Source organism: Leptosomus discolor, chromosome 2 (assembly GCF_034619465.1).
Source record: "Leptosomus discolor isolate bLepDis1 chromosome 2, bLepDis1.hap2, whole genome shotgun sequence".
NCBI lineage: Eukaryota > Metazoa > Chordata > Aves > Leptosomiformes > Leptosomidae > Leptosomus > Leptosomus discolor.
The window spans coordinates 121,040,472-121,055,834 of NC_141392.1; the positions used below are offsets into that span (position 1 = coordinate 121,040,472).

Consider the following 15,363-nt stretch of genomic DNA (forward strand, 5'->3'; position numbering starts at 1 on the left):
AGCAGCAGCAATCCCCTTTCCTATGAAATCTGGAAAGCTTTAAGTTTAAGAAAAAAAAATCACTGATGTTGAAACATTTTGTGATTTTGAAGAGAACATTGTATTTTCATTTAGATTTAAAGTGGGCAGAGTGTGTATTCCCGTGGAAAAGTGGTACCTTAATGACCCAGTCTGCCACGTCAGCACTGGGACTCTCGAAAGACAAGTAGTTCAGCTCGGTCCTATGGGCAGCGTGTGTATTGAGTCCTTCGAGAGGGGCAGAGCGAGCCAGGCTTTTGATTCCCTGGGCACAGGACTGCGTTTCACTCGTGGATAATACTCAGGTGGTTGAGTGAAGAGGTCAGGCGGTCTCTGGGAAGTAGGAGGAACAAAACCCACCTTTTGTGCCAAGCAAATTTGAAATCAGGTAAATCTTTTTCAGATTCTAGCACTAGAGGCTTGGTTTGCTGAGGCATCAGACTAATGAGAGGTAGTTCTTTATGTGCGTGCAAATGTAATAATAACCAAAATTCCCCAGTAATTTTATGGGCTGCTTAGGCACAGAGGATGTTCAGTGCTGCGTTGTTCACCCTGCTCTTGGCCCTAACAATAGGAATCATCTCTATTATCAAACAAGCAAACAGTATTATATTCTAGTTGCTTGCTAGAGTTTTTGTTACCTCTGTTTGCTGCTCCAGAAAGCTGATGCTGGCTGCCCGTTGAAGTATTACTGTGATAATTTTATCCTGTGGATAACTTCCATTTCATATCGCAGCCTGGCGAGCCAATAGTATCCTTAAGACATGACTACTTCTAACCAGTGAGGACTGGATTTGGGGCAGCAACCTATACATGTGATCCTACTGCTGATCTCCTACACGAATTGGTTTCCTGTGGGGTCGGGATGTCTTGTGGAATGAGAATTCAACTTTCTGATTCATCTTTGGTTTGTGACTATTGAAGTGGCTTCGTGATTTTAAAAAGAGCTGACTCCACAGATCCGTCTGATTTGCTCATATGTAAGCCAGAATACCAGTGACCAAGGAGCCTGTGAAAGCAAACACTGAAGTTAGAGGCTTAAACCAGAAGTGACCCAATAAAAAAAAAATATATTCTTAAGGTCAATCTATCATGTCTTTCATACAAAATCAAAGTGTTGCATATGGTTAGTGCTACCCAGTCCTTCGCAAGACACTTAAAACTTTTTTTTTAGCTTGCCAGCCCGTAAATGTTTGACTTGGAATGTTTCATACTTGGGGGCTACATCAGGCCGAATGCTTCTTTAAAAAAATGTTAAAGGCTTTTCTTGTTCTAAAAACTTAATCAGAAAAATTACACAGTTCTCATATCTTGCACCCATTTAGCTGAGATGCTCTAGTTTGGGGTTTTTTTGGCAATAGATTGGCATTTGGCAAAAGGCTGCCTTGTGCTTAAGAAACGCCTTTTCCTGCTCCTCTGAAACACCCGCTAAACACTCCCCAAATTACAAGCCTTTGGGAAATCTGAGTTGGCATACGCTCCATGGAAATTTTTACCTTAGTAGTAAACTCGCAAAGATCCCATCTATGTGCTCCGGCTCAAGGACTGAGCAACCAAGCAGAACCTTCCTACAGATTGCTCTTAGCAGAGGCTGTGGCCACTGCTGTACTCGGTTAAACTAGAGGAAGGAGGCTTTTGCCTTCGATCTAGTGCTCAGTCTGGTAAATTAAACAGTGTCAAGACCTTGAAGCCAGCTGGCAGAGTCTAGATGTAGCCATACTGTTCAGTTCTTACAGACTTTTGAAAAAAAAAAAAGAAGTGGTCACATCTAGATTTGCTATTGGGAGTTGACTCTTGCCCAAAGTAAGAGTCTCCCAGGCTCCAGTGCTGCTCGGCTTAGTTGTACAGGTGCAGCTTTAACGGCTGGCAGCATGCAGGAGAAAGCTGCCGGCCTGAATCCGAGAGGGGCAGAAGTGAGACCTGGGATGGAGCAGCGATAGAGCAAAGGGAGTCCAGGGCTAGGAGCACGCAAGGAGAGTTTAGGAAGGGAGAAAGGAGGGAGCCTGCAACGGTAAAAAAAGCAAGGCAGATCACTAGCAATGAAGCAGGACAGCATTTTCCAAATTAACGAGATGCAAGAGGCAACGTGGGGACAGTGACATTGCATGCAGTTATGTCATCCACTGCATTCAGCAGTGCTAACTGCAATTAGATAAATCAAGAGACCCAAAGAGTTTGGGAAAAATGTTGACACAGAAAGAACTCTTTACAGTTTAATGCCACATTGCTCAACTGTCTTGTTAAGAGAGTTTGAAAGGCACTTACCATTCGCATCCAGGTTGGAATAAAGCCTTTGTATAGAGACATAAACCCTTCACCCTGTACAGTTTGAACCAAGCAGTCCATGGAAGACTTATACAGCAGACCTCTGGCAGTGTGCAAGGAGAACAATTACTGTTAGGATTACAAATACGCAATTAAAAAAAATCCACGCCCCACACATCCCCCCTGAAAATTAATCTGTATCAGATACATTTGAAGGAGCAAGAGCTCTTTTGTAAGCTCACAGGAGTCTCGTCAGAACTGAAGTCCATTAAGTAACTGGATATTCTCAGGTGGCCATCACAACAACCGCCCCAGACATGCAAAACTAAAGCAATAAAATGATCATCGGGTGGATGAAGAGCAAATTACAGAGTTAGCACTTCACTCCCAGTGAAGTCTTGAGTGAGACTCAAGGTTTCAGTTTTCTACAGAAAAGTTGGTCTCTGAAGTGGCTGTACCTTCCCTGCCTGTCTCTTGGCTGGTTCATTATCCGGGTTTTGACCACGTCGGCAGGAGTTCCCAGAACAGCAGCTACCAGGCCAGAACAGCAACTGTCAACAGAAAAGAGGAAACTAAGATTTATCATGACAATTTAAGCATCATGCTTCCAGTTCTAATACTATAGAATATAATTTAAAACAGTTATCATAAAATCATGAGTAATAGCTCCTAACTTAACATAAACTTGATTTAGGAGGAGGCTTGCTAGTGTTGCTGTTGCTCAGATGTCCTCCCAGCACCAGCTTCCCTCGCCTCTGTGTGCAGTTCTGAGGCAGGGATAAAGGACCCACAATAGGCAGTTTATGATACTGTTTATATAAAGCAGATTTCTTCCTCATTTAAGGCAGTAAACGAGCTTGTTCTGCAGAGTTTATATTGCTTATTCTTAGGGTTTGCTAAATTTAAAACTAGGTTAGATAAAATAGACATTCTATAAAAGTGAAAATTCCTGTGCTTTCACAGATGTGTGAAGTGTTTAAATGCATCAGCAAGGCACTTCAGGTGGGGGCAGTTTTGTAGCAATGGTTGCATCCTTTGTCTTTTGTACAAAGATGTCCCCTCAGGCCAAAAAAAAAAAAAAAAAAAGTTGTTATAAAGGTGCATTTTATCAGCAGCGTCACGACCAAAGAATAGGGGCTTCTGCTGGCACAGAGAGGCAGATCAAGGCAGCGAGGCTGGAAATGCTCTGCAGCAGAAAAGGGGTAATCAGGGAACAGGGCACCTGGCAACACTGTGAGTCACACTGTTGTCCACAAGCGGCGTGTTCAGAAGCAGAAAGTGTTTCACTGAGTCGTAAGTGGTCAGATCTGTAAAGAGGGTAATGAGAAAAACCAGCATTGTCAGAAGTAAATGGTCTTTGTGACGTTCATTGCTGACACGGGATGGAGGCTTGGCAAGGCCTAAATCTCCAGTGCAGCCCCTCCCATTGGCACAGCTGGGGCACTCTGCCCCCAGTTCCTGCTGACCGTTGTGGCACCCAGGTCCTGCCGTTAGACGTGTGAGTACGCGCTCCCTTCTACTACCATTTTCTCTGAAAATCCTACCAAGGATAAAATGGATCCCAAATGGAAAATTCTGCAAAATAACTCATTAACCCAACCCAGAAATGCCACGATAAAGACAGCTGTACCTCTCCCACCTCTGTGCAAGTGTTCTAAAAACGTTAGAAACGTTACACGCAGAAAAAACAGATGATGTCGTGGAAGTTATAAGCAGATGTGAGTTATGGCATCAGGGCATCTGAATGAAAGACAAGTGATCTGAAAGTTCTTGGCAGATGTGGGTTACATTTCCAATGTCCTGACCTTAAAAGCCCAGCCTAGCAACCGGGGTGACCCTCCCAGCGCTTTGTAGTGCTTTACGGTCCAAACCTACCCAGTGGAGATCATTTCCCACTTGTAAGAGGGTTTGCTTGTTAAGGTTTACGTGCCGAGATTGCCCGTTAACGTTGTGTATGCAGAGACATGCCTTAGTTAATAGTAACTCTGTAGCCCTCATTTAACAGCTCCTGCTGCAAACATTATCCATCCAGTGATTCCTCTACTGCTACTTAGCAAGATGTAAGCATACACCACCTCTGATTTTCTATCTTTAGAGAGATTTTTTGGTCACGCTGCTAACATGCCCCTCTGCTGATTGATGTAGGAATTAGTAGCTGTCGTGACAAAGAAATTTAAGCATGCAAAATAAAAAATTGTGAAGGTGATGCTCTAATGTGTGCCACTAAGCACAGAGCAAGTGTTCATGGTGGGCGCCCACGGGCAGTATCTTTTGGTCCCAAAGACATCTCCTTCCCCACTTTGTAAACAGAACCTCGGGAAGGAGAGCAAAGACTGTCCAACATATCCTAGCAGTTTTGGAGAGGCGCAGGAAAGCTCTGTCTGTGTGTGGAAGGAGTGAGTGCTTCTTGGATCAGCCGAGCACACAGGCAGCCACGTCACCTTATAACCCTCAGTCCCCGCCGGAGCTACGCTGTAGGTGTACCTGTCTGCAGCTCCAGCACACCATGCCTGGGCTGTGGACCTTGTTGATCTGAACACTGACCCATGGACTGTCAGCGTAGCTCGACCTTGGACCGTTCTTATCACCACGGACCTGCTGGTGACCACTGAGCTGTGTCTGACCCTGGTGACCCTCACCAGATCTGATGCTGGCTCAGCTTCCTGGTTTGGCCTCAGACATACCTCATCACCACCCACTTTCCTGAGGATCTGGATCTCGGTGGAACCTTGCTGGCTCTGCCCTGCTCACCTTGCTTGGGCACCAGGGAGCCGGGTCTTGGCTGGTGAGGTCCCTGCTCTGCTGGCCGTGGGACTCCTTCAGCTCCCAGCTCACCATCCCTGAGGCATAAACTGTTATTTTTAAGCAACATGATTTCCACAGGAACAAAATGCTCAAGGCACAAGTCACCTGCAGTGTGCTTCAAACAGGTCCCCAGTGTAGATAACCAAGAAACAAAGACCAGGGGAGTAGCTGACCTCTCCTTTCTTAAGGCTTAGATGCGGCCTTAAGCACTGCAGACCAAGTTGTGAAACTTACCTCCCATGTTCACCAGGGCAGCTCTCTGGACATTGGGCACCCATCCAGCCCAAAGCCCCCGTATTCCTCCTTCAGACAGGATCTTCATAAATGCGTGGTGCACTCCTCGAAACCTGAAATCAATATGCAACTGGTAAGTAGAGAGCCCAGCTACGGAGAGATCTTTGCATGTTCCTGTGCCTTGCTGCACCAGGTCCTCGCACAGGAAAGGCAATTTATACCTGCAAGGATCTGGCCCTTCGGATCCATTTTTTGATCTGTTTTTGGATCCACTTTTGACTTTCATGCCACAGTATTTTACCAAACTTACCGGTTGTACCGATAAGCAGCAATTCGGTCGCTAATGACAGACAACCTTCGCTCCCACAGCTGGAGTGCAGTGCTAAACGGACAAGACACTAAGTGGTGCCAGCAGTTTCGGATGCAAAGAGCAGCGTGTCCTGGTATTTGCAGGAGGATCTCAAGCCCTGCTACCTGCAAGTGACCCAACCCTGCCCGGTGTCTGTGCATCCTGGGTGAGCCATTTCCCCCATCCTTTCTTCCAGCTTCCCTTCCTCAGAAAGCATCCTTCCCCCCCTGCCCCCCGGCAGCGCGCTGGCATGGACGTGCTGCACATGTAGGGTGGGCGAGGGTTTGTGATCTCTGGGACCAATACACCAGAACAAGGAAGGCGAGTATAAATGGAGTAAGGAGGAATTCTCGGATCCCCAACCCTCCTGGCTGCCCAGAGCCATCCTGTGCCCCCCAGGCACTGCTGTTCCCCCAAAAGGGCTCCGACCAGCTGGGGAGAGGGGGTGGCAGAAAACAGAAGGAACCGCACCCTCGGCCACAGAGTAGTCATTAACGGGAAGAAAAAAAACAGCTTCGAGAGCAACCAACCGTAACGGCTTTCCTTCCAGCTTCCTTTTTCCTTCCGTCTGCATCTGCACCTTCACCAGATCAGTCGGGCTGGCGAAAAACTGTCCGATGGCACCCGCAGACATGCCGCCAATTACAGCTTTCCTGCCAAACAGGGAGAAAAACGCGCAGCAGAAAATCTCACAAATAGCAGCGCACGAGCTGAAGGGTTCAGCAGCACAACCCAGGCGAGACAAATGTAAATGGTTATTCCTTATAGTAACAGCCAAAGTTAAGGTACTAATTGTGACGACTGCAGGTAGTTAAGGTAGTCAATGATGCATCTGTCAATTTTAAGAAAGGGTTAAAACTTGTCTGGGGTAAAAAATCCAGTTATTATACATCACCAAGAGGCTCTGCTTCCTCTCCAGATTCCATTATGCTCCTCACTTAAGGTTTAAAGGCAGAATGGCAAGGTACACGAGTAAGGGATGGTGCTCCATGTATTGTCATCACTGAATGCCAATCTAAAACTCTAAACTACTTGCTGATATATGATTTTTTTTTTTTTTTTAATCTCTCATTGCTACTAGATGTGTCATGTTAATTTTCTGGTTCTACTTACTTTAGTAGAACCTGAAATTTTGCTATTATACCCCTTCCCATAGCACCAAGCATGACAAGTACTTTATCTGTATGAGATTTTATAAATCTTATCTTAAAACCAGTTATATTTTGGACCCAAGATTTAATTTTGGAGTAAATACTTGATATGATACTATCTATGATTATAAAAGTACATTTTAACAATAAGGATTTGACAATTAGGAATTACCAATTTTTGCAACACTTCTGTAAAAATCTGCTCATTCCCCACAGACAATGACTTAGTTCTGTGGCTGTATGCCACACGCATTGTCAAAAAACAGAAGTGAAGTTTACCTGTGGCCGAACTAAGCTTGCAAACCAAGAACTTTGGTTTTGCTTTTTATAGGGATCACTTGTCTCCTGAGGAAGGATGCACAGATTTAACTTAGGCTGACGTCTGTCATACACACATGAACAAAATAGCATTGATTCCTTCACGATCTGCCTCTTCAGTAGCCAGGGCTAAGATACAACACCAAGATGGGGAAAGCTTCCTATTCCCCTTGCTTAAAATCCAATGGCATCATTTCTTGCCCAGGCAGTATGGCAAGCAGCAAAGCAGCAACGCGTTGCCATACTGCTCCTGCGCAACACCTAGCGGGGCCCATCCCTTCAGCAGCTGGACGTCTGAGCTGTACCACCCCTCACTTCTTTCCTGCAAAGCTCCAGAGGACATTTGAGCTGCCCATCGTACCTTTGGAAACGTATCATCACCCCGTGCAGAGCTAATCGAGCTCCCAGGTGACCTTGGAGCTGAGCAGGGCCCAAGCTGCAAGTCCAGCTTGGCTGAGCTGGATCTGGTTTGCACGTCTCAGGCAGCTGTAGGGTTAGTCACAGTTACTCGTGCTGGTGTCGGGTTTGTACAGTTGCTCACGGCTTCTCCAGCAGCCGTTGCACACAGCTGTAGGGTCAGCCACGACTCACCTGCGCTTCCCAACATCCCCCAGCCCACGTGGAAATAAAGGAGCTGCCACTACATCACAGGCCTTGAGTCATGGTGAACCCGCCCTGCCTCCACTGTGGTTTATCGTGTTTCTCCATCTCTTTCGTAGAGTATCCTTATTAATCATAGTCCTAGTTAAGCCTCTGAGAAAACTATTCCAATCTTTCTTAGGCCTCTTCCCAGCTGAATGAAAAGATACTGCTCTGAAACTAAAATTAGAAAGTCCGTATCAATGCTTAAACGCCTACTTTATAATTAGCCTCTTTAGGGTAAGTGAGCCCTGAGGAAAAGACAGGTCTTAGGGGTGCAGGACTCCTGCAGTAAGGACAATCCCCGAACAGGCAAAAGTGTAAATATGCAACATTACCAGAAAGGAAAGCCTTCATCCTCAGCCTTGCCAAGCACAGAGTCACGGAGGTGTTCGTATGCGACCATCCGAACGCCAGAGTACACTGTGGAAAACAAAAGCAAGAGATGATTCTTGGGTCTGACACTTCTGGAGGTCACACTGTGATAGAGAGGTCAAAAGATTGGTTGTAAAACACTGCAGAGCTCGCCTGGGTGAGCTGGTCACTGCTCTCACGTTGGTGAAAGCAAGAGGGCTGCCTGGTAGCAATGCTGGAGCCAAAACATTTTAGCACCAGAGAATCTCTCTGGCTGAGCTGAGTCTGAGTCTGCCAGGAGGCAGCATGGCTTATGCCCACATGCTGAGGAGATGTGACTGCATGGCTTCCCTCTCAGCTGGTGCCCAGCACAAAACCCCCCACAAGTGCTTTTGAGGTTTATTGCTGTCACCGTATTTCCAAGTAGAACACAGAAAGCTGTTACCTGTGGCCAAATCACTAATGCATTTCTTCCTCCTAGCGCTTGCACCCTTATCTTTTTTCCCCAGCCCGTCCCCACTTCCCTCAAATAAAAGCTACTTAGTGTTCTGAGGACTCTGAGTGCCTGCTTGCACTGAAGACCTTCCTGCAGAGACAGCAGGGGAATCATGTTTTGTTTTCCCAGAAGCCAGTATAAGGCTGTGAAGGAATGGGCAAGAGAAGGAGGAGACGCTATTGAGCCAGAATCCCATCTATTTCAAAGTGGGATTGCAGGGTAGACTGAAGGAGTCCTCGCAGATATATTTAAAACACAAGAAGATACGGCAAACTCCCTCCAAAAGGCTGTTGGCCACAGAAGGCAGGACCCAAACTTATCCCATCGTGAGCAGATAATCACCTATGTGGCGGTAGACAGCCGGCGTGGCTCCTTGCCAGAGCTTCCGTAAGCCCTCCTGTTGCACGATGCCAGCCGCGGTGCGCAGCATGCCGCGGTGAGGGGCCGCCTGGCCGGTGGCAATTCCACTGCGATAGATGGCAGCTTCACCTTGGACCTGCAGCCGAGTTTTTGTGAGGTCCAGGGGAAATGTCACTGAAGAGAAAGAGGAGGCGATTTGTGGAGAACAGGAGATTCACATCCAGATCTGTTCAAAGTGCCGTTGGGCGCGGGTAACCACAATACGTTCCCGTCAAACACCAAGTCTTGCTCCCTTATTTCTTTTTTCAGGTTAGTTATGCAATACTCATACTTGCCAAGGGGCTCTGGGTTAAAAATCCTGTTCCAGTTACTCCCCCTGAATAAAGATCAGTCAAAGCTCTTAGCGAGCATGTGGCCTCTCCAATTCTGCCCAGCATAGCAGTGGCACGTGTAACAGTCAGGAACAGCCCCACAGTGGCCATCGTAATGCAGACACACATACAGCTGAGCATCTATCCCATGAACCACCCTAAACCATGCTGCTTTTCTGATGCAGACACAAAAAATCACATTTAGCCTGTTATTTCTCTCACTGAAATAACTGGGGGCCAGGGATGATGGTCCAGCTGGATCTCAGCTTCCTGGGACTGCTCCTGAAACAGGATGAGTGCATATTTGCTGCCCCTCATTTCAGTTCTGGGCCAGAGGTGTCACCCTGGGGGTGGACCTTCCCAGGCTGTGTGAGGTGGCGAGCGCCCAGGAGCAGGCGTTGTCTTTGGTTCACTGCCTCTGCGACACACCACGCTACAGGGTCGTTCCAGAGCAGGACTCAGAGGTACTAGGGGAATGCAGTCACCTCTCAAAGCTTCAGCAGATTCGCAGTCTATTTGTGCATTAACTTTGCTATTCATGTTTAAAGATTAGCAAAGATGGAGAAGTTACAAATCATTAGAGCAACGCAACAGATTTGCTTGCGGAAATGATATAGAATATGCTGAGAAATATTCCAAATAAGTTACTGATCACAAAGTAGTGCTACACAGATGCCAGGGTGCTTCTTTCCTGCATTTCAGCAAGCATTCTACTACACTCCGTTTTTACAGACATCTCCACTGTAACCAGAAACGTAAGATTAAATTTTTCTCTGATCAACCTGCATTAGCTATGAAAAGCAAATTCCTGACAAAGTCAGCCCCTTGCTGTTAACTTAGGTAACAGATCGTCCTGCCTCTTTAGTCTTCTTCCAGAAACCCAGCAAACGCAAAGCTGAAATTAGTCACAACTGCTCTGTGTTACCGACTGCAGTAACTGCTTCGGTCTCAGAGGCAAAGATTCCAACCTGAAAAACCCCTCCCTCCAGCCACAGGCAGGTGGCATAAAATACTTTCAAGGCTTCAATTATTGAAAAGTCACAACGAGCAGAGTGGAATGAACAGATTTGCTGGAGCAGAAAAGCCAGAGTAAACACCGGGGAAGAAGGTGTCTGGGGACTGAAATTCCCCCTGCCCCCTGTAAGTAAATTTTGACCCCCTTCCCTCTCAGAAAATCACAGTGAGTTGTACCTAGTTCTGCCACAGCTGCTGCACAGGCTGACAGAGCGAATTTGCTGGCTCGGGGCCATCTCTCTGGAAGAGGTAAGCTCTTCTATTCTTCTGCAGGTGACATCTAGCGTCTAACATGAAAGAAGGCTAACCAGCCACCCTGCGAGGGTCTGGAGCAAAAGCTTAGCTCTGTTCTGGGTCATTTAGGAGACAAATTGCTGAAGGTCATGTTTCTCCAGCGCCAGCAGGAGGAACAGCAGCAGCCCAAGTGCCTCCCGCAGAGCTGCAAGGTCCTTGTGCAGTGACGCAAGAGACTCCTGCGCAACAGGCTCCTGGGAATGTAGTCTGTCACCAAGGCTGCGCTCTGCCAGGAAACCAGCAGTGCCGGTACAGTCACACGCACAATTTTGCCCGTTATCTACCCTAAAAAAAAAAAAAAAAAATCATTAATGAGACCTCAAGATTGTGCGAACACGTGTGGGGTCTGTTTGCTTGGTGGGGTGCTGTCATTGACAGCAGTGCCTCGGGAGCCCCCAGCTGCGTCCCCGTGTGAAACAGCTGCACGGGCATCCGAGACACGGATGAACTGATCCAGATGTGGTTTAACACGAGCTGCATTAGCAACAGCTACACGCCGAGCAGGAATGCCAGAGTGCTGGACTGCTGGTAGCAATTCGTGTCTCCTGGGGATTAGACGCAGGGCAGTGCAGTTTGAGCAGGGGGCATGCAAACCTGGGAAGACAGAAGCCGATCTCTGCCCATGGGAAATGTGAAAGATTTTCCTGGCGGAATGCTGAAGCCCTGTTAATTGTGTGCCAGTCCTAATTTCTCGAAGTAATATAGGCATATTTAGGTTCTCATCATGAAAAAAAGGGTAAGGCATGTACTGTTCCAGAGGAGCTTTTCATTTATCATTAAGGCTCAGTTGAATCGTTAATTGTTAGCCGTTAATCAGTAATCCTTAGGATTTGAGTATTTTTTAGGACATAGAAACTTGTCCCCGAACACCTCCCCCCACCCCTGTCTGAGTGCCTGACATTTTGGTGTATGGTCCCCATCGCAACAATTCAGATAAGTGAAAGGAGCATTGCAGGTGAAATTCAGCTGAAGTCAAATGACTTTATCTCGTTGCTCACCAGTAGTTGGCATTAAATTGGGTCCTTCTTTGGGTTAGAATTCATGCAGTGATAAAACAAGGTACTGACAAAACCGTGATTAAAATGGGAAGAAAGCACACTGCAGTTTAATGCAAACATGCCTGGCTGCACTGAGGTTACGAGTGGTTCAGAGCCTTGTTCTGGTCAGTTTATGCAATCTGTTGTTGGCACTTCTGTGCCTCCCTCAATAGCTGTTCTCTGGGCTTGGGTCAGCTTGTGCCACTATGTGTTAGCCTGTATATCATGGATTTGTAATTTAGGTTGGAGAGGACCTCTAGAGGTCATCTAGTGCAATCCTCTGCTCAGAGCAGGGATAACTTGAGAGTTACATCAGGTTTTCCAGGGTCTTGTTCAGTCCCCTGAAAACCTCCAAGGATGGAGATTTCACAGCCACAGCCTGCTCTGGTGCTTAACCACTTTGTGAACGTTTTTTCCTTATATTCAGCCAGAATTTCCCCACGTATGTCCATTGTCTCTCATCCCTTAGATATACACCTTGCGGGACAGTCTACTCTGTCTTCTTTACAACCATGCTTTAGGGGGTGGAAAACAACAGCTAGATCTCTCCTTAAAGTAAACCCTGTAACATTGTGGCTCCCTGTGGAGAGAGCAGCTCTCCACAGCCGTTTTTAGTCTGGGGAAATAAGTTCTTTTCTTTAGCCAAGCTGATTTGGGGATGATGGTGAGGAAAAATTATCTCTTCCCACAGGATCTTTGAAATGAGCCTGACCTGGAGGCAGACGCTTGTGTGGACAGCTCTGTGATTTGCAGAGCAGAGAAGGGCCAGTGCTCACGGAGGCCCATCAATAGCTGGAGCTTATATATCCCCAAATCCTGAGGGAGACAGCTCCGGCAGAGAGGAGCCTTCCTATGTATTTATTTCAGTTTTCAGTGAGACAGCGTTTTCTAGTTTCTGTCCAAAGCCAGTTTGATCAAAGGCTACCTATGCAGGGAGGTAGCTTGGACTTCAGATATGATGGAAACACAGCAGCAGGGTCTGGGAGGGCTGTGTGCTGCAGGAGAAAGGCAGCCAAACTGCCTCGATCCTCTCACCTGCTTCCATCAGTGGTGACTGTGTTAGTTTTCACTGGAAAGACCATTAACTATTACCTGCCCAGGACTAGGTCCTAGTCTGAGGAAAGCTTGTTAGTGACGATCGCACCATTGTACTTGTGCCCATCTCACAATAGTGCCTTTCAGGAGTGTCTCGTGTCCTTCACCAAATCATCCCCCAGAAGCAGAAGCTAAACCAAACGTCCAAAACAAACACAAAAGCCTTTGATGAATGGCTTCACAGAGGGTTGAGGGCTTGTCTTACCTGTATACATAGATCACTTTAAACGCACTGCTCAGGCTGTGCTTGTAATGAAAATACACTCCAATATTACAAGGCTTTAGCGCTCTTACCACTTTACTGCTTCGTAGGAAAAGAAAGAATTTAATGGATAAAATAAAACCAGGAAATAAACATACAAGGAGCTGTGATAGCTAAACATGGAAATGTGATGGTATCAGAGGTAGAAGTGATTTATCTGTTTCTTGCACACAGTTTGTGAAATAGAGATCCACATCCTACTTGTTGGTATTTGGGCTTGTTCTTTTGCACCTATGACCAACGCAGGTAACATCCCAATATATTTCAGCATGACTGTTTAATGAAGGCCATAAATCTGTTTCTCACAGCTCTTAACCCCCTACTATCAGGTGTGTTTCTGCTGTGCTACTTTTACTGTACTGCCTGTCTGCACAGGTACAGAGGTTCCTGTCTGTGCACCTATTCCTGTATAGGAAGGGAGTTAAACTGGATTTGTGATAAGCACTTTTAATGGAATAATCATGTTTATAAAAAAGTAGTGTACAAATTGTGCACCATGCAAACGGTGTGGTGTTCCCATGGTGCCTATGGTTCCAATGGTAGCGATGAACTATATGCCTCTCCTAGTACAATACATAAAGCTGGTGAGTGGATAAGGCCTCTGGGTTAGTAACTATTGAAATATTATAAATATTGAAATATTATAAAAATGTACACGAGGACAAGTTCAAGGACAGTCCGGCTCTATCTCTTACTCAGACACCAGCGAGGTTTTATTCTGGTGGGATTTGGAAGCACAAATATGAAGAGAAGGGGGCAGAATTAAGTAGGTAGGGTTCAGGAGGAAGAACATGGGGAAACAGTTTTGCGGGCAGAGCCAGAAAGGCTGAGACTGATTAAAGAGGAAATTCATGTCTGAAGGTGGTATTTGAGTGAAGGGAGAAGTGTAAGATGTGAGGGGCAGCTGGATGCTTGTCTGTGGAACAAACAGATGAAGAGCTAGAAAGGCTGAGCAGGGCTTGTTCAACCAAGGAGCCTAAGCCTGAGGATCAGGTCCTGGGATGAGCAGCAGAAGAGATTTGGACAAAGAGCCAGAGCAAAAGAAGACAAAATCACACACACAAACCAGTTAAGGTTGGAAGGGACTTGGACACTGGCTAGTCCAACACCCGGCTCAAAGCAGGGTCACGTAGATCAGGCTCTCAGGACCGTTTCCAGCTGGGTTTTGAGTGTCTCTCAGGATTCTCCAGCCTTTCTGGGCAACCTGTTCCAGTGTCTGACCACCATCATGATAAAAAAAATAATTTTTAGTGGAATTTGCTGTGTTGGTTTGTGCCCACTGCCTCTTGCCCTTTCACTGAGCACCACAGGAAGGAGCCTGGCTCCATCCTCTTTTCACCCTGCCTGCAGGTCTTCATGGACACTGATAAGATCCCCCTGAGCCTTCTCTTCTCCAGGCTGCAATGTCCTAGCTCTCTCAGCCTCTCCTCAAAAGACAGAGGCTCCAGCACCTTTATGAACTTCTTGGCACTTCACTGGGCTCACGCCAGTCTGTCCATGTCTCTTTTGCACTGGAGGGACTGGAACTGGACCCAGTACTCCAGATGGATCTCTTCAGCACTGAGCAGAGAGGGAGGACCACCTCCCTTGTCCTGCTGGCAACGCTCTTCCTAATGCAGCCCAGGGTGCTAATGAGTGCAAAGGCATATTTCTGTGGGGGATCTCAGCTGGACTGAGGCCCCTGGGCAGGACGACTTGTACCTTGAGAGGATTCCAGTCTACCCGTGAGAAAACAGACAGGAGCGAGAAGAGCTGCAGCTGCAAGATAAGCAAGTCCTGAGAAAGTGTCGACTACAAGACAAAGCAGAAATGTCCTTTTGGCAGAAGAGATGAGTTATAAAGAACTGTGCAAATAACAAATGATAAGATTGTATAACAATTCTGAACCGCTTAGAAAGAGACACGTCTGGGAAAGAGAGTACAAATGAACAGGCAATAAAGGCTTTGGTTCTACCCGGCTTTAAAAAGATTTGTTGTTTTGTCACTTTCTCCGTCTCAACTGCAAAAAAGAGAGACCCGTTGTCCCATGGTCAAGGTGGGAGGTGACGGTTCATTAAGGACTTGAACATCGGTCGATCTTCTCATCCTGCTAGGGTTAAAAGAAAAGATACGGCGCGGACACAGAGAGGGAACCACTGTTCCGCATGCCGGACCGGCATGTCTTTCCAATGGTAACATCCAATACGGCTTTCCATCAGAATATCCCCAAGTTAAACCAAAAAGGTGCAGGAGAGTGTGTGGTTCCAAAATCCCATTTATCCTCAGTAGAATCGTGACATTGCCACACTGGAGCCGCTTTTA

The 15,363-nt window shown here is 46.7% G+C and overlaps 1 protein-coding gene across 1 annotated transcript; it reads right to left on the reverse strand.

The window, feature by feature from the left end:
• Positions 1-955: 955 nt before the first annotated feature.
• LOC147416059 (mitochondrial uncoupling protein 4-like) lies at positions 956-9,074 on the reverse strand. Its single transcript, XM_086461647.1, has 8 exons — positions 8,972-9,074; positions 8,118-8,202; positions 6,202-6,324; positions 5,323-5,435; positions 3,506-3,590; positions 2,742-2,834; positions 2,284-2,386; positions 956-1,027 (listed from the first exon to the last, which is right to left on the reverse strand). The coding sequence occupies exons 1-8, from the start codon at positions 9,057-9,059 to the stop codon at positions 956-958; spliced, it is 762 nt and encodes a 253-aa protein (XP_086317773.1). The 5' UTR covers positions 9,060-9,074.
• Positions 9,075-15,363: the final 6,289 nt, after the last annotated feature.